Here is a 26,074-nt window from a genome sequence, read left to right as displayed (position 1 = left end):
GGGGGGGGGGGGGTACTTGTCCCCCCAGCGGCCTGTCAGCAACCGGGATGGGGGGTGTTCCCCCTGCGGCCAATCCCACCGACCTGCAAGTGGCAGCAGCGTGCCGCTGGCACTTCCGGATGAGTACAATCGGCTGTGCGGGAACCATGGGGATCGCTTCTCTTGGCACCCTACTCCCCAGCCGGTGCTCTCAGGGTGGGCACCAGCATGCTCACCTGCTCCCCCACCTGAGAATGCTGGCTATCAGGGGGTGCACCAGCGCTGTCAGGGGGTGCACCCCCTATGTGTCACCACTGTAGAGAGCCATGCCCCCTGCTGCAGAGGAAGGCAAAGTCCCCCACACAGTCTATACCAATCTGACCATGGGGTAAAATTCCTTCCACTCACCCCAAATATGGTGATCAGTCTGACCCTGAGCAGAGGGGAACACTCTCTACCCACGAATTTGGAGTTTTAAGTCACAGCAAGAGCATTGGCACACCCCAGTCAAAATCCCCAGCCTCGGCTGCAGTCAACACCCTGTGCCTTTCAGGAAGGCTATAAAACAAAAGCAAAAAAGCCTCCTGACATGTAGCAGAAAGCTTGGGACGGACGGGGGAATTCCCTCCCAGCTGGGTGTGGCAACCAGCAAAACTCAGAAGCACAGGAAATACCCATAGTAGAACATGGGCATAGCTACACATGCATCATCCCTGACCAGTGGCTGTCCAACATCTTCTTGAACACCGTCAGTGCTGGAGAGTCCACAGCTTCCCTAGGCAGTCTGTTTCACTGCCTCACTGTTCTAACAGGGAATATTTTTTTCATGATATCCAGTCTAACTCTGCTTTGCTGCAACTTTAAGCCATTTGTCCAGGTTAATAGTAAAGAGGCAGATTTTGTTCTTACATATGTGGTTTCAGTGTCGGTACTCTGGGTTTGTACTGGTGGGGCTGAGAGCGTACTTTGGCCTCAGGTATTTTCTGTAGTTCATGAATGTTGTGCTTGGGGACCTGGTTGCCACTGGTTCATGTTGGAGCTGGGAAGTCCTGTTTTGATGGGGCTGAGTGCATTATACTGGTAGGCTGAAGAGACCTAGAAATATCCTTGAAGACCATGGCAATGCCAGGATGCAAGAGGACAATATAGAACCACTTTGTTCTGTCAGTGTTGTGCTGTGCAGGCTACGGCACTGCAGAGCCACATATTTCTCTCACAAGAAGCCTTTGAAGGATAGAAACCAGAGATGGGCTCATGACCACCGACTCTAACCTGCTGTACCTGAACTCTGTGTACCTGCAAGGAAGGTCAAAATCAAAATCTGGCACCCAGCCTTGAAAAGGGTTGGTGTAGACCAAATATATGGAGAGATTAAAGTGGGACTTGTGATTTGGCATGCCATGGTTATAGAGCAGCCATGAGCAGCCAGGCTGGGCATGACCGCTCATTGCCACCAGTTGAACACAGTCTACTTGCCACTTACAATCCTGAGAGACGTCATAGAAGCCTTAGAATGACATGATGCATGGGCACATCCAGGAATTTTAAAAACGGGGTGTTGAAGCAGTGACCCTTGGGGGTGGCATTCTCCCACTCAGACTTTTCCCCTCACTGTGGTAGGCAGACTACACCACAGAAACAGTAGCAAGGGACTTTTTTTCAGTCTCCAAAGCCTATTAGTATTCCCTCGCCCCTGGTTTCAGCACCCTTCCCCTTCCTCTTCCTGCTCAGCAGCACCTCCCTTCCCATTACCCTGTCACCCTCTCTACTTAAGTCCAATGCTAACCTTCCTTCTGTACAGAGGGAAGAGGTGGGGTGGAGTGATGGCTCTGGGAGTCATCATCAGCCTTGAGATGGCAAGTGAAACCCTGAGAGCAAAAAGGATCCTATTTGTTGATCTTAAAACCTATTTAAATAGTCTGGCTTGCTGTTTGTCAGGCACTGGGTAAGCATTCATTTTAGTAAAGGTTCTCACAACTTCATCATAGTAAAGGTTCTTACAAGTGGTGTATTTTCCCTTGCCTGACAAAGGGACTTTTGAATAGAAACCGAGTGCAACAACAACAAACCCATTAAGCAGTCAGTCACCAGCACCTCTGATCTTTGCAGCAAAGGGACTTCTCTAGTGATGCAGATAAAGGGTGAGCAGCCTCCTCTGTCTTCATGCACAAACAGCAATCACCATTACAACCCCAAAGCAAGGCAGGAAGTAGTGGAAAGCTTTGGAAAAGTCTGGGGCTGCTGGGCAGGGAGACTGTGGAATTCCAGTCTTTCACAGCTCTGGGCAGGGATGCTAAAATCTTGCCCAGCCCTCATGGCAGACTTGGTGTTCTCCAGCAAGGCTTGCAAAAAGCAGCTCAAGTTGGAAAATTTACATTCCTGTCATTTGCAACCATGCCCTGCTCCCTCTCTCTTGTATCTCTCCAATTGTGTTGCTATTTAACACACATGGGGATTGAGCAAGGACTGGAGTCTCAGTTCCACCGGAAATTCTGCAATTTGGAAACGTGCTTTTGTTCTGAATCAGAAAATTAGGGTTGGAAAGTACCTCAGGAGGTCCTCTAGTTCAACCACCGGCTCAAAGCAGGACAGTCCTCAACAAGATCATCCCAGCCAAGGCTTTGTTGAGCCAGGCCTTAAAAATCTCCAAGGATGGAGATTCTACCACCTCCCTAGGTACCCAGTTCCAGTGCTTCACCATCTTCCTAGTGAGAGTTTTTCCTAATATCCAACCTAAACTTCCCTTGCTGCAACTTGAGACCTTTGCTTCTTGTTCTGTCATCTGCCACCACTGAAAATAGTCCAGCTCCATCGTCTTTGGAACTACCCTTCTGGTAGTTAAAGGCTGCTGTCAAATTCCCCCTCAGTCTTTTCTTCTCTAATTAAATAAAACCCAGTTTCCTCAGCCTCTCCTCATAAGTCATATGCGCCAGCCCCTGAACCATTTTTTGTTGTGCTCCACTGGACTCTTTCCAACTTGTCCACCTCCTTTCTATAGTGGAAGTCCCAAAGCTAGACACAGTATTCCAGATGTGGCCTCACCAGTGCAGAATACAGGGGAATAATTACTTCTCTCGATGTGCTGGCAATGCTCCTACAAAGGCAGCCCAGCATGCCGTTAGCCTTCTTGGCAACAAGGGCACACTGCTGACTCATATCCATCTTACTGTCTACTCTAACTTGCAGGTCCTTTTCTGCAGAGCTACTGCTTAGCCAGTCAGTCCCCAGGCTGTAGCGAATCTGAGATTGGATCCAGGGCCCTGACAAAGTTAGGATCTGACAGCCCAGGGGCTGGGGGACCCATCCCTTGTGTGGGGGACCAGAAAGTAGCACTGGTAAGCCTGAGAATTTGGAGTGCCAAAAGACTTCTGGCAGTGTCAGCTTTGATTTATTTGAGGAGCCGTGTGTATGGATCATATCCAGGCTCCTGTGTAATCCTAATCCACCCATGAAAGAGATGATTAATAGCATTCTCAAGGTGGTGTTTGCTGCAAATCTGATGCAAGGTTATACAGGGTAACCAGAAGCACAGCAACCAGTGACCTAGAATGACTGCACTGGAGAATGGGCATTAATCCCATTTTTGGTAGGTTAGTAATGATACCAGATTAGTTTCCAAATAGGCTTTTACATCTCACTGACATCTGAAACAACAAAACCCTAGGACAACCTGTCAGCATGCCGGAATGACAGGAGATCCTGAATGGGTACCTACTAATAGATATTGCATATGGTGCAGTGACACTAGTTTGGGATAGCAATATGGCATGAAGGGAATTGTTTTCTGTCCCTGTAATATGAACACACTGTCCCTTCCAAATGACAACAGGGCAATGGGAACGGAGGCTATACAAGAGCAGCCAGGTTATGTGTTACTGTTTGTTGCAACTTCAGACGTAGACTCAGCTTTATCATAGCTATTAGAAATGAAGGCAGGGTAGATTTGCACCTGATTGAGTTAATTTATAAGGTACCTGCCTTCTACCTGACTCCAGGCTAACACAGCTAACTACCTATCTCTATAAGAAATTAACCCAAACTTAGCCACTTGTATCACGTTCCAGATCAAAACATGCCTACATTCAGGTTGGTTCCTGGAGCTTGGGTTGCTTTATGATGCAGATAGGGAGAAGCTGTCAAGCTCATGGAAGGACTTTCCGAAGTCTTAGGGACTTGTGGCTCAGTACATTACCATATTTTCTTGCATACCCCCTACCCCACAAAATAAGACATACTTTGTTTTGGGAAGGCTGAATGACAAAAAAAAAAAAAGATTTTTCCAGTCATGCCTGAAAGTTGACTGCAGGGGATCCTGACCTTAGTGGTTGTATCTGTGGGAGGGTTAATGCTGTAGCTCTGATCCTGAAGTGTGAATGCCAAACCCTCCCCAGTTGAGGCTGGGAGAGGGTGAAACACTGCAGCCATCTTACAGCAGTGTTTCCCTGTTTCTACTACAGCATAGAAAAGTCAAGTTCCCCGCTTAAGACATGAACTTCAATTTGGAAGGCGGGTTTCTATGAAAGAGGTGCATGTGTTATTTTAGTAATTGTATTAGTTTGGCCCCTAACAGAGAGGGAGCCACAAAAGTCATATCTGGACTGGAACTTTACCAAAGTTTGGACATGTTCCAGTCAGGTTCATCTCCAATTTCCATGGAATAAGGCTCCACACCAGTCGCAGGAGGAAGCTAGGGCAGGATGGCACCTTGGAGACTGACTGGTTCAAAGAAGCAACAGTCTACAACATCAGATGCTAGGAATGGACAGGACACAAAAAAAAATTGTGTGCAGTCCTGGGCAGGAACTATCCATAAGGGGAGAGGGATGTTTCTACCTATAACTGAGGTATGTGTCACACAGAAGCAGGCATGCAGAACATTTTGTTTCAGGGATGGGTCACAATAGGCTCAGAAAACTAAGAGCTGAATCTATTTGCAGATTCAAAAACATTTGCTTCTGTTTAAAAAAAAAAAAAGCATAGTGGACCTCTGCACATCCTGGTTTCAACCACGAGAAATAAAAACTGTCATGGCATAGGTGTCCACACAGTCTTTCCATCCTACATAGAAATACCAGAAAACTTCTGAGAAATCCTAGTGTGATTGATTCCCAAACACATTCAAGAACACAGCTTGGGGGCCTCAGCTTATTCCCATTGACTACAGTAAAGCCGGGCTTATGATATGCAAACCAATGAGAAATGGATAAGGCGAATAACCATCTCAATAATCATTATTTTATCATATTTGATGGTAGTCCTTGTGAATCCCAGCAGAAGTTCAGAACCCACCATACAAACAGGACAAAAAGGCAGTATCTGCCCTAGAGTTCTTGCAAATAAGTCATCTTAGCCAAAAGCAAACTCATTGCAAACCTTTTGGGGTTTACCCCTCATGACAGCAAATTACTATAGGACTGGTGTGGTGAGGGGGAGGGGAACACCCCTCCAGGACTGTCATGCTTTACACTTGAAAAATCTGCTTGTGGTCTAAATAAGGGTAAGAATTCCCTTCTCCCAACCTTGCCAACATGCCTTCCAATTCATATGGAAGGCTTTTGGGGGCTGTGTTGTTATGCATTTCTACTGTATCTAGCACAATGGCATGTTAATTTGTGACAGGTCTCTTAGTCACAATGGCAACAATAATAAATAATAAACCCTGTCCTGAGGCACTCAGGGTTAACAGTCCTTTGGGTTTGCCTAGATGTTATTTTTACATGGTCTTTTACACTCCTCTCCCATGCAACCTCCTTACCTCATGTTCTCTCCTCATCCCAGGAGCTGGTGCAGATTTTGTCATGCTTGGGGGGATGTTTGCAGGCCATGATCAATGTGCTGGAGAGATCATGGAAAAAAATGGAAGGAAGGTGAAGCTGTTCTACGGGATGAGCTCGGATACAGCTATGAAGAAGCATTCAGGAGGAGTTGCTGAATACAGGTATGAGTTACACTCAGTTTGCTATGAATCCAAACCACCAAATTCATACCTGGAGTTGAACTTTTCAAAGTGCCTCCCCATTACAATCTGAACCATCTTCCAGACACGTTACTACACATGGACTCGACTTCCAGAGCTATGTGTTTCTACACTCTCAGGTTCTGTGTAGCATGGACAGTTGCTGTTCCCAGCTCTGAATCTCTGAGGCACATCCTATGTCTGTCACCCGTGCTGGGTACAGAACCATATAGGATAGCTGAACCCTTGCCAGAACCAGCCCTACAGCCCCTCTGAGCCCCCAGTTACTTTGCTGCATTCCCCCCAGCATCCTACTGCCTGTGGAGGTCTAGTGTTCAGATGAACAACGCGTCAGGAAGACAAAGACTACAGGCTTAGCAAAGGGGATTTCAGGGGCTCCAGTGGCAACCCCATCTCATTTACTTTTATGTAAAGGGTCAGTCTAAGTCAATAGCTATGCCCATTTTTCCAGTAGGGAAAACTTACTCAATATTGATGTTCTTTGATGGCACTGTCAGTTTCTTAGACCTGGGGTACATTTATGCTACAGACTACAGTATCGTGTAGAGATACACAAGCTAGCTGTAAACAAGATGGCTCAGATAACAAGCAGCTTGGCTGCAGCAACACAAAATGGATAATCTGATCTACAGAGAAGGCTGCAGTTGGACATGAAAGTTGTGCGCCCAACTCACAGTTACTATACAAAGAAAAACAAAACGGGACTTTCGAAACAAAATGGTTTTCACAGTTTAACACAGACATACCCAGTCTGTCACAGCCCCTAACACTGCAACAAGCCAAGCTACAACCCACAATGCCAGCTTCCCAGACTTTGGTCCAGACCTGAATTTGGCTCCATCTCCACTGCGAACACTTGCTATTGCGCTTATTTCAAGATTAGAAGACCGCCATAAAAGCATACATAGCATTGTATAAAACAAAGCTGAGACAGGGTCCCTGCCCCTAATTGTTTGCATAAACTAGCTTTGGTCTAAGTTACCCAAGCTCTTCAGCAGGGGTTGTTGGGGTGCCACAGCATGCCTGTAATGATGACTGAAAAACATTTGAGGCTAGCAGTAGATAGTTCTGGGGGCAAACCCAGGCAGAGGCTTGATCTGGCACTTTTGCCCCCTGATTTGACCGAACTGCAGCAGTTTTTGCATGGAACCACTTTTGCATGGAACCACTTTGAGAGAAAGGCACCTTTAGGTTGGAGGAATCAGGCGCAGAAGAGATCTAAAGAAAAATGTGCAGCAGTGTTTGGCAGGTTTCCAACTAAGTAGCCTGTCCCGAGTGTTGGATTCTGCCCAAGAAGATAGTAATTGCTTTCCAAATAAGAACATGGAAAGCATGCTATAGACAAAGGAAACAAGCTGTATAACTGCAGGTAATCTAGCTAGGAGCCCCTCCAGTTGGTATGATGGGGAGACCAAGGTGCCTGCAAGAGATTAGGCCTTTGCTTGATACCCTGAAGATAGGGCAATGCTTAGAGGAGCCCTTGAGACAAATTACAGCTCTACTTCCCCCTGCTCCTCAGCGAGGGTAGAGTGCTTTGTCTGCACAGCATATAGTATACTTTCTCATTGTGCCTGCCCTCCTGTTACAGGGATCCAGGAGCCTTCTTCATCACATCCTCTAAGGCTAGTCTCAGAAGCAAGCCTCTAATCAACACATTGACTGGTATCAGGGAAGACTCAAATCCCTCTGTTTCTCCTGTACAGCCACATTAGAGCCAGGCGTGGGGATCATTACAATGAGCAGAGTTTATTTTCAGCCAACCACTGCACAGCCACGTGTTGGACAAGCTGGACCGTAGCACCCGGCAGGCATCCTGCATGCCTGCTTGAGTTGTCAGTCACTCAATCAGGGCTCATCAGCCAGTCCCAAGAGCCTACTTGTTTGTTTCTTTCCATGATGCTGCTTGGCATCGAGGCATCTGGAACTAACTGTCAGAGTGAAGGGGACTAGCAATTAGCTCATTGCTTAAAAATGGCAGCTGCGTGTTACTCAGAGGCACTGGCTTCCTTTCATCTAACTAGCTGTCACCAACTGGACTTCTACCCCAGTTGGTAGTTGTGTTTTAAGTCAGTGACTGGAACGCGTAGGCAGCAAGGCAGATCTAATACATGACACCATTGAGCATCACCAGGCTTTAATGAACCACAGGACAGGTGACAGCCTCAGTGAGCCCAGTATTTTGGAGTAACTTCTGTAGCAGGCACTGTTGAGCTCATGAAAGTTGGGGGAAATGGCCCAAAAGCAAAGCCAGCCACAGCACTGATGCTTCAGTGGTAACGGGATCAAATTGTGCTCTGGAGTAGGAGACTTAAAAACAGGGTGGCATCTGACTGCAAGCAACTGAAGACACATTAGACAGTACATTAGACCGTGCCCCAGTGCAGGGATAAAGAGTGCCGAAGAGAGGAGCCATATATAACTATGTAAAAATGCCTCCCCCTTCCCTGCAGCTGTCAACTGATTTTTCCAGAAGTGCAAGAGTGCAAGGTATCCATAGGAGTTGTCCAAGCTGTTGGGAGGCACCTCTGAAAAAATCAGGCTGCTCACTGAACATGCCTGTGAATTCAACAGGCTAACTTTATGCCCTAAAAATGGAATATTGTGGCTTAGGAACCTGATCCTGTGGCCAGTTTGAAATTAGATTTGAAAACAGGAGAGACAGGTAAGGCAGGGGGATTTTAGCACGAAATAAGGTCAGGAGAGCGTTTTGTTATGTACTTGCCAGGTTCACCCCATGTCATAGCTATAAAATCTGTGTCTCCAGTTTCATTATTTATAATATATAATCCCCCTATATCTATGTGTATATAACAGCTATATGCAATATTTATATATCAGCCATTTTGAGGTTTTATTTCTGTAATTTTAAATCAGGAATAAGGGGCAAGGATACACATTTCAGACACTAACAACCACTGCAAAAACCAAACAAAAAAGCATTGTGTTATTTTAGTAGTGTCAAAAATAGCATTGTACGGAAGAGATAAACATATCAGGAAATACTCATGGAAACTGTTCCAGTTCTTGTACAGGAGAAAAGCTGTAAGGAGAGGGTGAGGGAGCTCACAGTCATCCTTGTTGAGAGCTGTGCCCTTACAGCTGGTTTGATTTTGCTAGTTGTATGGCATTTTCAAGAGTGATGGGTCGCTTAGTAATTCACAGGCGTTACTGTGAAGCACCTTGTAGCTTCTCCGAACTTTACAGGGACAGTGGGATAGAGCCCAGGACTAGATTCACAAGAGGACTTAACATGTCTTACTGCCCTTTTTTATGTTTACTCCCAGTCTTTAGATTCCTAAAACATGGCTGCTTAATCCTAGAATTGCCTACGGTTTCTGCTCATAAAATCCCCTAGATGATGTAATATACGCTTTTGGTCATGCCCAGGACCAACGGCAGGGCAGTTTGGTATCTTGTTCATGTCTCAGCTCTGTTGCAATCTGGAATCCAGGTTTTCCTCTCTCCTCTCTGACTCTGCAAGGTCCAAACTGGCAGGCATTCTCAAAGCACTTTCGCCTGATTGAGCCCTGTGGTTCTAGCTCCTTTACCATAGATTTCCTAGACGTTAGGGCTGGAAGGGACCTTGAAGATCATCAAGTCCAGCCCCCTGTCCCAGGGGCAGGAAGTCAGCTGGGGTCAAAGGATCCCAGCAAGATAAGCATCCTGTATACCAGTAGCCTAGCGGGTAGTAGAAGACCCAGGTTCAGGTTCCTCCTTGGCTTAAGGGGATTTGAACCCACCTCTCCCACTTATTGGGCAAAGGGGAAGGCACCATCTCCTTCTCCCAATGTGTTTTGTGAGACAGGCTGTCTTGGGCACCTGACTCCTGTGAAGACTTACAGCTGTAACTCCTGAGAGAAAAGAGTTGTCCACGGTTGGGTGACTACCTTCTTTGAGGGATGGGGCTTAACTCTCATCTCTCTCCTCACCATTTCCTGCTGGCAAGCTGAGGTGGCGTCTCACTCAGCATGCTAGCCTTTGTGGATCTCATCCTCAGACACCTGTCTTTCCCCACATGCTGTATAGGGACCCTGGGCACTTCACCTAGGCCTGTAGATTCCACTAGGTGACATGAGTTACCTTTTGCAATGCTCTGCATATGCTCTTTTGGGGATCACGTGCTCAGAGCCTCCTGCATCAGAATCCCAGCATTTGAGCTGAAGGAAAATCCCTGCTGGCAGTATAGGGCCCATGACTCACAATGGAATATTAGTTCTACCCAGTACAGAGCAGCAGTGCGTAAATACACTAGCCAGGTCATTACACTGTATATTTAAGAGCTGCAAAGACTCTTAAGTATATAGTATTACTCATCAGCTGCAGGGAGATTCATTACAATTCCTCAGTGAGATGGTGGCACATTAACAGCCCCCCTTTACTGCCACACCAAGGTTTTGACCTCCCATTTAAAGCAGCAAAAAGAAATTTAGCCAGTCTCTTATTGAAGCCCTGCCACACCAGCTACTGCTGCTATTATTAATGGTTTACAAAGGCTTTGCTAACCAAGCTTCTGAAGCAGGCATGCTCTGCCTTGCATTATCCCGCTAGGGATTTAAATAATGCCAGATTTAACACCGTGACAAATTCATGATCCTTGACCTCAGCTTGTAGTGTGAAGGGGAGGGGGCAGAAACCCACCCAAGCCCCTATCAGATGTTAGAGTACCATATAAAAGACACTGAATCCTGCAGTCCCTGGCTGGGGTTTAATGTGCTGTGTAACAAACTGCAACTCACTCATTTTTTGAGATTTTGGATACAACCAGAGCTTCCCAACTACTGGAAAAGACTAGATCCCATTTCCAGCAGTCACAGGCCAACCTGTCTTCTTCCATCCCTCTTTTCCAGTTGTTGATTTATGTGGCAGAGTGATCTGATTCCTAGAAGCACAATGGTCAAATGACATTCTGGATATTTCCTAATATGAGGAACTGTAATGGGAGGGCTAGAGATGCAGGAGGAAGAAGAGCACTGAAAATCACCAGAGCAGTTTCTCCCATGGCGTAACCCTACTATGAGCTACTGCTGTCAAGGAAGTGCACTGATCACAGTGTCCCTGTCACTGTGTATAAAGTGCATCTCCTACTTGTCTTGATGAATGGAGCTGACACAAGCATATTAGCTTCAACAGAACTGCTTTGTGGTGGGATTACTCACCTGGGAAAGCCCTACTAAGGGAAAAGGAGTGCATGGTCAAGTTAGTAGAGGATCTTAATCTATTTCTGTTGTATAATGATCTACGTGCACCTCTGGTGTCATATAAGTAAGCAGTAAAGGCCCAGGTTTTCAGCTGGTGTAAAGGACTGCAGTGGAGCTATGCTTATTTAGACACAGATATATTTTTAAGCATCTTCTGTTGTCAGCCTAGGACCCACTGTCCTTGGGTGACGTGCCTGTTTGTATGTGGGGAAGCTTTGCTTGCATCGGGATAGGAGGAACAGGTTGCTAATGGGCTCAGGCATGGTTTGGCTGGTTGCAATAATTATTTCCTGGGTCAGCTTCGGAACAGTGCATTTCATAGAATCATCATAGTATCATAGAGAACTAGGGCTGGAAGGGACCTCCAGTCCAAACCCTGCCTGAGGCAGGATCATCCCTATCCAAATCATGCTATACAGATCAATAATTTAAGCCAGGGGTAGGCAACATTTTTTGGCTGGAGTGCCGAAAAACCCACAATGTCTACCTTGGAAGGTGCCGGACTGCTGACATGCTGGAGTCTGGAGCAGCTGTTTGCAGCCTCCCGGCAGCAGCCAGTCCATGGAGCCTGGGCTGCTTGCAGCAGGGATTGCAGCCTCCCAGCCGCCTGCTGGGAGCAGCCTGGGCTCTGTCACTGGCAGCAGCTGCTTAGAGCCTGGTTGACGGTGGTGTGCCAAGCAAAATGGCCTTGCGTGCCATGCTCGGCATATGTGCTGGGGGTTGCTGACCCCTGATCTAAGCTGTTTTTAAAACTACTGTCAACCCTGACACAACACTGTAACCCACCACAGGTAAAGTAAGGGAGCTGCCATTTGAGTACCTTAAAAAAAAGCAATACGGGGACAGGCAGCATAAAAGTTCTTTTAATTTGAAAAAATACCTTCTCCGTCACTTCCAGTGTGGAAAGCAGTAACGTGTCTCTGTTTTCAGGGCTTCGGAAGGCAAGACCGTGGAAGTGCCTTACAGAGGGGATGTGGAAAACACCATTCTGGACATCCTGGGCGGGCTGCGCTCCACTTGCACGTACGTGGGAGCTGCCAAGCTCAAAGAGCTATCCCGAAGGACAACTTTTATCCGAGTCACCCAGCAGCATAACCAGGTGTTTTCTTAGCCATGGACTGGGGGGACTGTGCAGTAGTCCTGTCACCTCTCCTTTTTCTCTTCTACCAGGTTTTTTATTACAGCTTTGCAGTGGCAAATTCCCCAGGGCTGTGGAATTGGCTGGAGGGGAGGTGGGGCGGGGTAATTGCTGCTGTAGGTAGGATTGAAGAGGAGAAGGGTGTGCCTTCAGACACAGCACCATACAGATTTTTTGGTTCAAGATGCAATAGCCTCATCTTTTAAAGCCATGTCTATTGTTTTGTTTTGTTTTACTTTAGGTTCTCCCTGCCCCTTCCCCTTTCATTTTTTCTCCGAAAATAGCTACCAAAGCCTCCATTTGCAAAGGATGAGCTTGTACAGACTAGGTTTGTATTGGTCATACTGGCCACTACAACCAGTGGTACTTGTTTTAAGAACATCCTCCCAACTTTTAATGTTGACTGGCCAAGTTGGCACTGCTACAGCTGTACAGCAGAGAGAAACTGCAGACTGAGAAGGCAGAGGGGTGCAGAGGGTCAGTTTGCATAATCAGAAATTAAAGCCATGCTTCTTGACCATTGAAGTTTGCTGCTGGGGTCCCAGCCCTTGGGGAACAAATTGGAGTGACGGCTCTGTGGACCAGGGTTGCTGCTGCATTTTCACTGTGATGTTAAAGACACTGGATCTATAGCACTGTTGGTTCATGTGCCTTTCGGGGGTTTTTTCTTTAAATCAACATCTTCAGATTTGCCTCTTCAGATGCTGGCGTGTTCTTGCTTTACCCTTACCTCCAAGGGAAGCATTTAAAAATATATATAATTTAAGTGTGCCTTTTTTGTTTGACACATGCAGTCATTACATTCTTCGGGCCTGCCTCTGCAAACAAGTTATTTTAAGGTATAGAAACCTTCCCAGTAAGTGAGCCCAGGGAGCTGGCTTCTTCACAGCCTCATGCAGGACTTTGTGCAGTGACTTAAACCTACACAAATGGACCGGGACTTTGTGCCCACTTATCTACCTGTTGTGCAAGGCTTCTGTGGGTATGTGTACGCCACATTGCTGATGCTCCCAGGAAGGGTTTTCCTTCCCGCCTGCTGCGGCTTGTAGCATCAAACCCAGAAACATGCCAGGGAAGTAACTCTTGGACATCCCTCCAAGAGCTGCAGTCGTGACCCATTTCCTTGAGAACAGCTTTCCCACCTCATTTCCAAGCTTGATATGCATGTGCAGGTGGGAGTAGCAGGCAGGCTGTGCTCAAGGGTGGCCTTCTCTAAGCACTGCAGAGACATGGTGTAGAAGTGTCCCCTGCATCATGCTGGAGTGGCCGAATTCACTTCTTTATTACACTGCTGCCACTCTTTGAAAGGCACTGGCCTAATTAAGAGCAAAAATTGGCCCCGAGCAGAATCACAAAAGACTTAATTGCAAGAAGCCAGTAGTCTGATCCTGAGCAAAAGCAGGTGCTATGAAGGCAATAATGAATATTTTAGACTCTGGATAACACTCTAATAAACTGTAATGGTATGCTAATTAATTGATAAATCTCAATGAAAGTTCTTTTGAAGTACACATTGCCTCCACACAAATACCACAGTAGTTCATTATGATAAATGTTATTAGAGTGGATACCAATGAATTAATAATAACCAGCCACTTATTTTAAAGACTCACTGAGATAACAATACAAATGGAAACTGAAGTAACTTCAGAGCCTTTTCCCCCTCCTGTAAGTACCTGTGGAAAGATAGAGGCCTCCTTTGAAAAGCAAAACTGTGGAAAAGGAGCATAGGGGAAAACAAATGGAATTAATCTGGCAATTCTTTATTGTTTCAAATTAAAAAAGGAGTCTGTACAAGTGAGCGTGCTAAGGAACACATTTCATCCACAAGCTGGACCCTGTTGATTGTAATTTGGTTTTGCATAGTAGAAAAAGCATGAAAGATCTTTCCAAGAGACTGAAGGCAGGTGCTTTACAAAAATATTTTAAAGTTTGTGGGCCTGTTTTTCATTTAATTGCTCTGCTCAAGGCTGGTAAAGGGTCCTTAACATGGGGATGTTTTTCATTGACTTGAAGGTCCATTCACACTGCCAGAATGGTGTTAAGGTACTTAAGTGTGAATGATACTCAGGTCCTATAAATAAAATACCCAATATTAGTTCCCTCTGACATTTCCTTTTCTATCAGAGCTGGAGGAACCATAGAAAGGCAGATGAATGGCTTCATTACTATAAATAAAACTGCTGTGGGCCAAATGCAGTTCTCATTTGTGCAGATGTAAACCCCAGCGTAATGCTACTAAAATAAGTGACATCACTCGGAATTGACATGGGTATAACTAAAGGCAGAATATGTTCCCCCCTTCATGCCTCATGTAAAGGTACTTGCATAATGGTAAAGCAAAACCACTGTGAGGCATAAGGATGTGTTGCATGTATATCCATATTTCCATTCTACTGCTTTCACACTCGGGAAGTGCAGCAGTCCACTAGACTCTCACTTGTTGCTGTTGCTTCTGTACTTTTTCTGGCTACCTTCATCAATGAAATTTAAAAGAACTAAACAGTTTGTAATTTTTTTCAGCAATCACTCATTTAAAAAATAGCTGCTTACTATACATTTTAGAACAGCTTTCCAAAGCCATGCTGAACTGCCTGTGGCCTGGCTCTTCTCCAAACAGGTTTCAAGTGGGAGATATGTTCCACTCACTTCAGCCTCATGTTTGCAAAGGTGTAAACCAGTAGTTCTCAACCTCTTTTTTCCACAACCAGCTGCTGGGAGTGGAGTGCGGCGGTGGCGGTGGCCTGGGGGTGGGGGAGCTCCCAGCAGACAGTGTGACTTGTCTTTTGTGTGCAGTGCCACTAGCACTGCCCCCGCAACCCTTGTTTGGGTCATGACCTGGGGTTGGGAACTGCTGGTGTAAACAAAGGCTAGGGGAGAATTAAGTCCTATATTTTTTTAGAAGCCAGTTGTATCCTACAGGTTGTAGATTGCCATGGAATTACTTGGAGTCAATGATATCACCTTGAATTTTTTTTCATGGCATACTTTACTGACTTTTGGATGTGCACTGGTTTCCATGGCAAGAGACATAAGCAACAGATGGCAGGCAGCCCCAAAGAGGTTAACTGGCTACATCTCATCCTGTGATATTATACCAGTTGCCTGTCAAGTGGAAACCTTCAGTGAATCAACTGCCTTCATTTAGGGTGCCTCTTATGAATATATGTGCACGCACACATACACATTTCCAAGTGGAACAAAGAAATTAGCGTGAGCCTCACTGTGGGACCACTTCTGTGAAGAGATAGGTCCCTTCAACCTCCCTAGCATCCAGCCCCTCCTCCCCCCACTCAAGTTAGAAGCCAGTCCTCATTGACTTAAGTAGTACTTCACCCCGCAGGATTAGACCACCCAAAAAAGACTGTATTAGAACTGCTCACAAACTCATGTACCATTCATAGAGCTACCTCACCTCACCACCTCTCCATTTCCTAGTGTCCTTCTGCAGGGAATGTCTTTGCGATGCCTTATTGCTGTGCTGCTATGCATGAATGGCTATCATTCAGCTTCCAAAAAACGAATACCCGGCACTTTGCAGGTGTCCTAAGCAGTAGCTGTCCCTTGAATTGGGCCAAAATCCCACTTGCTTTCCTCACCCTTGCAACTTCACCAAGTTTAAAGCACCAGCACGATGTCACAGTCTGGCTCATGGACTCATCAAGGTGTAGTTAACATGGTACATTCCTATAAAAAGAAAGGTGGATTTCAAGTAGTTAATATATTTGTGTTAGCAGCTTTGGTCAGCATAGAATACATTTAAAGCTGAAGCATAAGCACCTCTGCTTCTTCCATTGCAGCTGTGACAGTAAGTCACAGTAAGGCCAGGAAGTAGTCTGTAGGCTGCAAGGCCTACCTCACAGCCCCTAGGGGTTGCATGCAGCCAATTCGAAGGATATGGTCCATCAGCATACTGAGCTACCCGGTGACCGAGCCCACAGTAACCCTAGGGTTATGCCAGTAGGCACGTCATGTTTGACATGGTTCTCGCACTAAGTGCTGGATTTAACCCACTTTGTTGTCAGGGATTATCAGCAGGGACAGGTCTAGTACAGCTGTAGCTTGGGAGAAGTTTTGGTGCAAGGAATATGCCTGCTCAGTCATTTCCTCAGTTCTGTCAGGGATGGGACAAGTAAGAGCATTCTCTGTCCTCCCCAAGATAAATCCTGAAACCGCAACTGGATATGTTTTTATCCGTGGGCACTTGCTTATGATCTCAGAACACCTGCTTAGCCTAATTCCCTTGCTTTCCCAACCATTTTGCCTTGGTCTAGCCCCGTGGACTTCTGTAGTCACTCCTGTCTGTTGCCAGTGTAAGTGCTCAATCAGCCCCTTCCCCTTGCCTCTGACACCCTGGTAAACCAAATCCTGTGCTCTTGAAGCAAGTGGGAATTTGGCAACTCGCTTCAGAGTGCACAGGATTTGGCCTTCCTTGTGTAGAAGGGGAAAATAAGGCCTAGGAGTAATTGTTTGCTTGCACCTACATACTTCTATGGCCAGCCAGCTGTGAAAGGTGCTTGTTTGCCTTGTTTGGAAGTGATGTGTTTTGGGGTTTGTTTGTTTTTTTGAGGTTGATTAGTTAAGTGTTTTGAATTTGTTGTGGTACTACCTGTCACGTGACTTTTGTGCCAGAAGTGTCCTAGTCAATACTGTCCGATGTCAACACAGTTTAATTATGTCTCCTCTTAGACGTCATTCTTTTTTGAATACATCCACACATTTAGGCCTGTCCTCTGGTTGTGACTCCACAGCGTCAACCGATACACTGCTTACCTGGATAAAGCTGCCAAACGTAAATAATTCAGAAGCCAACATTCCTTTGTGAAATGTAATGTCTGTGATAATCTTAAAAGACCACACGTACTCAGTCAAGCAGCATGAATGGACTTTAAACGTTTTCATGCCTCCTGTAGGCCATCACTGAGATGATTGTGTCAGATACCGTCTTTCTCCATTTGTAGCAAAGCCATGTGCAGAATGCATTCTGTCTCAAAGAGCTTGCATGTTTAAAGTGATCATTTGTTGTATACTGGCTGTTCTGTTATGAAATAAACCACTGTTGGTCCAGAAAGGGTTATGTGCTGTAAAGGGAATGTATAAACCTGTGTGTATCATATATTATGGATAAAAGCAAACTCTATAAAAACTTATTGCTGGGGTTAAAACTTGAAGGGAGAAAAATTAAATGGATAAATTGCTGTTTCATAGGAAAACTGTCTCTCTTGCTTTCTTAACTCATAAAGACAAAGGCACAGGTTTGCAATTGGCACTGTTATTTTATTAGTACGAGTATACTGAAACAATAAACTTGTACTGGTATACAGACAATTTCTTTAAAACAATTTTGTTCAAATTTTGAATCAAACATTGTTTTATTATAATAATGAAATAATTTCTACCTAGAAAACCTGCAAGCACCATCAAAGAAAGGGACCATAAAATTCAATAAACAGACGCGAGTGTATCCTACAAATAGACACACCACCATTAGAAAATAGAATATGAATTCTTCCATTTTTTTAATATTTGTTTTAAAAAAGCTAGTGCAAGTACAATATTTTACACTGGAATTACAGAGAGTATGCACGCATATGGAAAAAAGTTCTCCTGTCACAATAAAAGCTCTTAACTATGTCTGTATGCACTTAAAACTTTCTCCTCTTTTCAATAAGGTGCAAAACATTCCCTCCCTAGCTTGTTTGTACTGGCCATGTCATCTCAACTTCTCACCAACACAAAGCTGCATTATCCCTTTTACTCAGCCTACACTAGGCACAACACTGGAAGTGTGATTTGCAGCACCCCTCGGTAGAAACACCGAACAATGAAAATCTTGAAGACTCTTAAATGGAGAATGGCTTAAGCCTACCTCTGAGAGGACTCTCCTTGAGGGCCTTTGTGAACTTGCCAGTCTGAGGTGGCTGGCTGTCAAGACCTGTGACATAGCTAGTACAAAATTATTTTCAGTAGATCACATGAACTGAAGAGGTTAGGAAATCCCCTTTATTTAAACACTGCAGAGAAAACAGTGTTCGCAACATTAATATATTATTTTAAAATAAAAAAGACAAAGCAAAAATACATACATTAGTGAGTTTCAGCATGAGCTGACTGTCTGTGAAAAGCTATACCTGTGCTCTAAGAGATTAGTAGCTTTGCTAGGTAGCCAGTCTAAAGGCCAAATAGAAGACATGAATTCAGCCACTTGCAGCCATTCTGGGCCCATTTTTGTCCTTCCTTACTTAAATTCATTGCCTGCTGACTTCCAAGGGAGTTGCATGTGTATATACAAAAGCAAAATCACTGGGTCCTTTAGAGCAAATGCCTAAGGCCAGGCCTTCACACAGTGCACACTGGCAGAGCTGCAACAGCTGCCAAACCAATGGACCCACACCCGCTTTATATCCATTGAAGATGTGGCCCTTAATGTTTTAGCTTGTCAACCACCAAGTAGTACAGCAATAACAGCTTCCAGGAGTCACTAAAGATGAGTGCGGACAACACTTCCAATGCACGCCTACTGCACGGTCAAGGGAAAGGGTGCAGGAGCTTTGACCACTCAAAATAGAAACGAATGAATGAACAAACAAAAACTAAAATGAAATCAACCCCACAATCTTAGATGAAGCCTCCAATCAATTCTCCATGGAAGACTTAAGTCCTTTAAGATGATGACGAGAAAAAGCTACAGAAATCTGAGAGACTGTTATTGTGGAAATACTACCTCTTGGCTGAATTCACTTCATTTCCAGACAACTGGACAATTGGGGCCATTTCTCCGAGCATTGAGGGGTCGTTTTAACATGGTGATTATTCCCACCCCCCTTTCCCTCTCCCTTCACAGGAGTTTCAGATCTGAACCTTGGGTTACCTTGGATTGGCGGCACGGGGAGGGATACAAGGGTTCTGAACCTCTAAACTGTGTTTTCCCCTGCTGTGTTTAGGCTTCCAGCTATCCAAGTCATTCTTTGGACAAGGGAAGGCCCCTTTCCTCAGAAACTGCTCCTGGATTCTTTCCTTTTGGCTTGTTAATAATATTGATGTCTAACTCAAATGAGGCCATGGCTGGAACAACTAAAATTCATGTCTTTAATCTGCTCCATTAAAATGAGGTGTGTAGAGGTGTTACAAGAGGCCATGCCGCGTTAGATGGTACAGTTTATTTCTTGGTAGGCTAGGATCCCTTGTTATGAACACTTCTTGTTCAGGATTAGGTTCTTTGGGTTCTTTTGGAACAGGAAGTGCTGCAAGTGTAGAGCATCATCCCAGAGGGAGCAAAGAAATGACAATGGCTTCAGAATCTAAATTAAGCAGGGTGCTCTAAAATATATTTTCAGCACAGGGACAACCAGTGTGAAACATTACCCCCTTCCCCAGAAGTGGGACCCATGTCACATGAACAGAAAATTAAGCACAGTTGTTCTTTAAGAGCCTTTTAAGTGATAATTCTTCCTGGCCAGAGCCAATACAAATCAGATCATCTAGACATGACAGTTTCTATATACAAAAAACACATAACTTTCAACCTTTCTCTGCTTTTGTATTTTTTTAAAATTATTTTTTTTTTTTTACAAACAAGGTATGAAACTCACTGTTTCAACAGAGCCATCTCTTTTTCAAACACTGAATGAATCATTCCAACATTCATTTTTCTTTTGTGCAATTTTTAAAACATTACCTGTACTCCTCAATGTGAGTGCTTCAAAAAAGTTTTTTTAAGCTTCTCAAATTAAGTTTACATCAAAAAAATATTCCCACAAGATATAGTGCTACAAGAAAAGATCCTATCAGTAAGGTAACACATCTGAAGCGAGGTCGTCTATGTAAAAGAAATTGAACTCTGGAGTAGAGGTGTACAACTTGTTTGGAATTTCCCTATCAACAGAAAACGCAACACTGTCCTCAGAAAAAAATCAACTAGACATAATAATCATGTGCTTTTAAAACTTATTTACACACATACATACTTATATACACATGCTCACACTTTTGGGGTGTGTTTGTGTGTGTTGACAAATTCCCTATTTTAAGACTTGGGGTAAAAAAAAAAAAATATAGAAAGAAAACCACTGACCGCACTCTGCTGAATACCAACTTCCCATTACATTTCCCAGACTGCTGGGTAAGCCAGCAGGTTGGACTTTACTAATGCCTGATGCTGACTCTTATGATGAGGTGAGGGAAGGTGAGTGGAAATTACTTTAGAAGAGTGCAGGCCACATTTTGCCGTGTTTGAGTTCACCTGATAATATATATAACAAGAATCCAGTTCCACCCAGGTAGATCTGGAGTTACTACTAAAATCAGTAGGAACTTTCAGTTTATAGCTGTATAACTAAGATCAGAATCTGGCACTAAATGATACAGACCTCATTTCTGCAAGTATCTTTTACATATATTTAACACTGTTAAGTTTCTGAGGGGCCATCAGTGCCTTCAGTGGACCTGCTCAGAAGCCTAGCTACGCCTGTGCATATGGCATTTGCAGAACTGGGGTCTCAGTGTGCATGGCATATTCTACTAGGAATCCAGATCTGAAAGAACAACACCTTTTAAAAACAAAAAATGTGGTGTTTTTGAGCTATATTAGATTTGTTCTCCTTGAAACAGGTATTTCGCTTCCATTTTAGAAACTAAGTATTAGCAGGATTTCATTTTTTCCTTTTCCTTTTTAATATTGGCAACATGCTTAGGTTAAAAAAATATATCCCTGTGCAAAGAATGAATTTCATGATAATCAACAAGTTACGGTTCACATTGAATCTGGTGCTTTGTATTGCAATCTATGTGATACCTAAGAAGTTAATTCACGAGATGCAGGAAATCCAAACTTGTCCTTGAAATTGTACATCCCTACTCCAAAGCAGTAAAAGTGCTGCTTCTGGTCACATCAGTGTACCACACACACGCCAGCCCCATCCCTGAGTAAAAGGTGTGAAAGGTTTCTAAATGTTCCTTGACTTAGGAAAAGAAGAGTAGTGATGTCACTTCCAGGTGCTGAGAAAATGACACAATGATAGGTTTAACAGAGACAAGAGGGTTAAAAATGGAAATAAAAAACCCCAAGACAAAACACACATTTTAAAAGAAAAAAACCCCAACAATGTACAAAATCATAAAATAGTTTAAACATTAATCCAATTTGGGATTCAACGTAAGGACTTGAGGTAAGTGACATCAAACTCCACATTCCCCTTGATGTGGCCCAGACAAACTGAAATGATGCCTAAGTTAAACACTATAAGGAACAGTCGTTTTATATATATAGATATAGATATATATATTTTTAGAAATCCCTATAAAGAGGTTCTTGTTTTTTTTTCTCTTTGCCCTGACTAATTTCTTGGTGATTGTATGCATTTTGTTGTAAACTAAACAGGTCTGGTACAAAAAATAAGAGACAAAAAATATAAAGAAAATGGTTGTCAGTTAATATTGCAAAGTGGACACTGTACAGAGGCACATGGCTAATCCTCTTACACTGGATTCACCTCAGTAGGTCTGTGCCTGCAATTGTTAATTCGCTGGGTGCGTCTACACGAGACACTAACTGTGCAGTAGCCGAATAACACTGCGCAGTAGCCGAATAACACTGCGCAGTAGCGTGCCGGGGAAAACCTGTGCTAATACGCAACTGAGCAGTAGTATTAGGCTACTGCTCAATAAGTGTCGCTTAAAACCTGTGCGTCGGCACTACTGCGCAATAGCAAGTTACTGCATGTTGATTAGGTATTTGGTTAACCAAGTACTAAACTTAATATGCAATAACTAAGGCGCATTAATTAACATGTAGACGCACTCACTGCATGCCAGATGTTGTGAGATTGACTCAAATGAGCAGTCAACAGGGCAACTTGCTGGAGTAAGGATTTACTCATGTCAGTAAGGCATTGTGGGGCTGGGTCTTAAACTGACTGTTTACTGCAACAGACAACGCTCTCTCATGCCCCTAGGTTCACCAACTCTACTGACTGAAACCACCTCTCCTTTACGGTACCCACTGATTGGGGGAGTTCAGCCCTGCACTGGGAGCCAGTATCTGGTTTCTGCATCAGCTAGCAACCTGAGTGCTGCATAGACTTTGTGCGGGGTTTGTATGCGTAAGTGACTTTTACCCTCCCCCATAGCACCTCAGCTCCACGTGCATGGACAGTGAATGCATAACTAGGCATGCATTTGTGAAGTAACCATCACAGGCACAGACTCAAGAGAACACGACACTGGCAATGCTGTCGAAGGCTGCTTTCGTTCATGTAAGAGACTGCATTGTTTGCTCAGGACTGAGCTGCTGGAGTTACATGCCCCTCACGTGCACACTCCCTCTCCCCACCCCTTAAAAACCGGCTATAGCGGGGTGGGGGGAGACATCCATTAAGCCTTTTTCTGAATATTTCAAATTGTGGAGCCCAGGAACATACATTTGAGTGAATCAGTGCCATACAAGGCCCTCAATCTGTGTTTACCCCACCTGTGGATGACAATAAGGATTCCGTTCCCTGGGACAAAGGAGGCATAAGGCCCTAAATAATTGTTTTTGGGGAGGGGTGGAGGAGGAAAAATAAAACAATGAAAGAACAGAACAGGTGAGAGCAGAAGTGGATCTGAGATCTATCTAGCTACCACCACACGGGTGAGTCTAAGTTGGCACGTAAAGTATTGCACATCCTAGAAAAGCAAAAAGCATGAAAAGGGGACAACTATTTGGAAGGACCCAGTCATTTCAGAATTCCTAAGTCTGAAATACAAGCACAGGACTAATACATTCCTATTGCTCCAAATATATATTTTTTAATTTTAGTGTTAGTTGAATAGATTTCGTCAGTTTAATAGTCCCTGCTTCCTTAAATAGCCAAAAAAGGTGTGTGTGGTTTTATTTCAGATTTTCTGAGAATGTGGTGTATTATGAAGATAGTGGTACAAAGGTGAACTCAGTTCGATAATTCTGCCCCACATCTTTCAATTCCTCTTACCTTCAAAGGTTAAAAGAGAACACAAAACAAAACAATACATTGCAAGTGCCCTGAGCAGAGTATATGGAAGATTAAGCAAGTTCTCTGAGCAGAAATGTTGAAAACTAAGCGCTAAGTAAGCAGTATGACTGTGAGAATGAACCTGCTCAGCTATTTGGTAGCTTGCTGAGAGGTTAATAAAATTCAAGGAACTTCAATAAAAGTTTCAAGCTATCTTAAACTTACTTAAATGTTTTTGGTGCACCCCAGACAATGGTATACAAACAATTAGTTCTGGTGTGTATTAAATTTCAAGTAACAAGAGAGCCAAAAGCTGGGGATTTTTCAGATTCTTGGACAAAGGAGTTGAAGTACTGTATTCCAAGGGAGCCTGAAAGCGAGATTTTTTTAAAAAATGTTCATTTTAGGAACTGTGTTTCAAATTAGGAACCTCTATATTTTTTCTCCCTATTAGTACAAGCTTCTTAAAAAGTACTGGAAGGATACAAACTTGACAACAAAACTTGACAAAAGTGAGAATAATGTAAAGGCTTGATCATGGAAGGCCTAATTTCCAGCCCACTGGAACTGATGCAAGTCTTTCCATGCACTGCAGTGGACTTCATCTCAGACCTGAAGTACTTAATACATGCACTGCCCATTGCCTTTAACAGGAGCCCAGGGTGCACCGCACCTCTGAGCCTCCTGCCCTATCTTCATTTCAGATTTCTGGGAACAAAAAAGACTTTTATGTGTGAATCCTCCCTTCCTGTTTTGTACCAAACTCTGAAATCTAGATTGTATTTCAAATGGAAAATAAGTCATTAAAAATAACAAATAACAATAATAATAAAATAATAATAGTTATTTTAAAAAAACAAAACAAAACCTTGCTCATGTATAGAAATGTCTCTTGTGGAAAACTCTCTCGATGAAGCTGAAGAAAAATTCTCAGAGTTGCCCTGCTAGGACCTGATTCTGTGTGGCAGATATGGTAGAAAGACTGAAAATGAACTCTGAAAGGAACATAACTTTATATGATGGCCTACGGCTTAGGCAGGTTAGTAAGTAATTGCTACATTTGTTTATGCTCTGTCAGCCCCTCCCATCCCCACAACATTATTAGGTTAAAAACTGCAGGAATACCACACAAATGATAAACTCAAGATGTGCAAATTGCAAGTTTCCTTAAAGTCCATCTTTTTCAAAAACACTGGACAATAATTTTTTTTTCCTCTTTCCTTTTTCCTTTCTCTTATTCTTTTATTATCTGTCAGCTCACATATGCCTTTAAGTCTTTCTCAAGCATTAAAGTTTAAAAAGTGCCTCCTATTAAGTAGTCCTTTGTGGACAATGACTGTCACATACTAGTTCAATAATTCACATTCATCCCTTTGAAACCACATTAAAACTTTCAACATCTTGCTTGTGAGAAAACTCTACATAGTCGTATGTAGTTACAGTGTTGAAGAGATTTGTTTTTTTTTCCAAATAGATTAAAGTGAGATACAGTACTTATTGAGTGTTAGACCAGGATGCTCAGCAATAAAGTGTGAACAGCATTTTAAGTGCTTAAAGACATTCTATGTTCATCTTCAACATCACGTTCCTTGTGTCACACTGAAATTTGAAAAAAGTGGCACCAGTTGTCCATAGTCATGAACTAAAAACAGTACTAGAGTTAAAGACAAAGATTTGCAACCTAAATGCAAACAATTTATGTCTGTGATCTCAAAGGGGCAGTATGCATCTACCTTGTGGAAGCAAATGTCAATGTCATAACCCAGTCGGTTTGTCTAACACTGCTCAGACACAGGAGGGAGAGCTAGTCAGGAGACCCACAGAATTTTTGGCTTCCCACAATCCTCTGCTAACCCCATGAAGTACATCTTCCAGGCTAGAAAATTCAAAGCTAGAAACTTGCCAGATGTTCTGTTCTGCACTGGCAAGTGGGAAAGAAATGTCTGCGTGGCAGTCGCTCCATGAATACCAATCAGGGCAGTCAGACCCCATGGGGTGTGTGCTTGCATGCGTGTGTGTGTGTATGTGTACATGTGTGTTCATCCCCCTGTGCTCAAAGCTCTATAGTGTGTGTGTGTGCGTGTATATGTATATACGTATGTATGTGTGTGTGTGTATGTGTGTATACAAACACACGCACTATACTGTATATAATAGAGTCGTGAGTACAGGTTGGTTTTATTGTGTAATGTGTCAAAAACTGCCTGATCCTGTTTGATAATCTGTTCTCAGCACCTGCCTTAGGTGAGGGAATCTCCTAATGACCCTGCCACAGAGCTCCAATCCCCTCCTGGGATGGGAAGGCATGGTATGCCTGCAGGGGTCTTAGTCTCTGCTATAGCTCCCTTCTCATCACCTCACAAAAAAAGAAAAGAAAAGAAAAAGAAAAAGAAAAAGAAAAAGAAAAACCTGACCAGCTGGAGCCTGTTCTACACTAGGTGTTAGAAATCAGGAGCCATGACAATACATTCATTTCCACTAAGGGTGCGCGAAGCAGATACTGCCCCTTCCGCAGCTCTCGATAAAACCTAGTCAATGACAAACACTTGTGGAAAAAACATATGCACCACTCTCCTGCATAATACCAGCTGCAACTATAACAACAAGGTTATAACATAAACCTAAAATAAGATGATAACATGTAAATACTGGGTTATTTAGTCTACAGTACAGTAATCTGGATAAAAATGACAAGGGATAGCCTAATTTCCTTTCCCCAACCAGCCTTTACTTTCCTACATTAGATCGACCTTCAATGCAAATCTTAACCTCCTGAGGAATAAAAGAAGGCTTGGGAAGAGTCAATGGTGGT

At 43.7% G+C, this 26,074-nt stretch overlaps 2 protein-coding genes across 7 annotated transcripts in view; one reads left to right on the top strand and one right to left on the bottom strand.

The window, feature by feature from the left end:
- Window positions 1-19,361, top strand: part of GMPR (guanosine monophosphate reductase) — a 55,150-nt gene extending 35,789 nt beyond the window's left edge. For all 3 annotated transcript variants that reach the window (XM_019522971.1, XM_019522981.1, XM_019522988.1), the window contains 2 exons: window positions 5,758-5,917; window positions 12,085-19,361. In XM_019522971.1, the coding sequence (XP_019378516.1) occupies window positions 5,758-5,917; window positions 12,085-12,265 (341 nt within the window). In that variant the 3' untranslated portion in view covers window positions 12,266-19,361. The remainder of the gene's footprint in view (window positions 1-5,757; window positions 5,918-12,084) is intronic.
- A 5,997-nt stretch (window positions 19,362-25,358) lies between these two features.
- Window positions 25,359-26,074, bottom strand: part of ATXN1 (ataxin 1) — a 338,219-nt gene continuing 337,503 nt past the window's right edge. For all 4 annotated transcript variants that reach the window (XM_019522954.1, XM_019522947.1, XM_019522959.1 and 1 more), the window contains one exon: window positions 25,359-26,031. In XM_019522954.1, coding sequence (XP_019378499.1) covers window positions 25,990-26,031 — 42 coding nt within the window. In that variant the 3' untranslated portion in view covers window positions 25,359-25,989. The remainder of the gene's footprint in view (window positions 26,032-26,074) is intronic.

Source organism: Gavialis gangeticus, unplaced genomic scaffold (genome assembly GCF_001723915.1).
Source record: "Gavialis gangeticus isolate Ggan-Ray unplaced genomic scaffold, GavGan_comp1, whole genome shotgun sequence".
In the NCBI taxonomy this organism is placed as follows: Eukaryota; Metazoa; Chordata; order Crocodylia; family Gavialidae; genus Gavialis; species Gavialis gangeticus.
The sequence above is the reverse complement of the archived record's forward strand: the minus strand, read 5'-3'. Positions and strand labels throughout refer to the sequence as shown.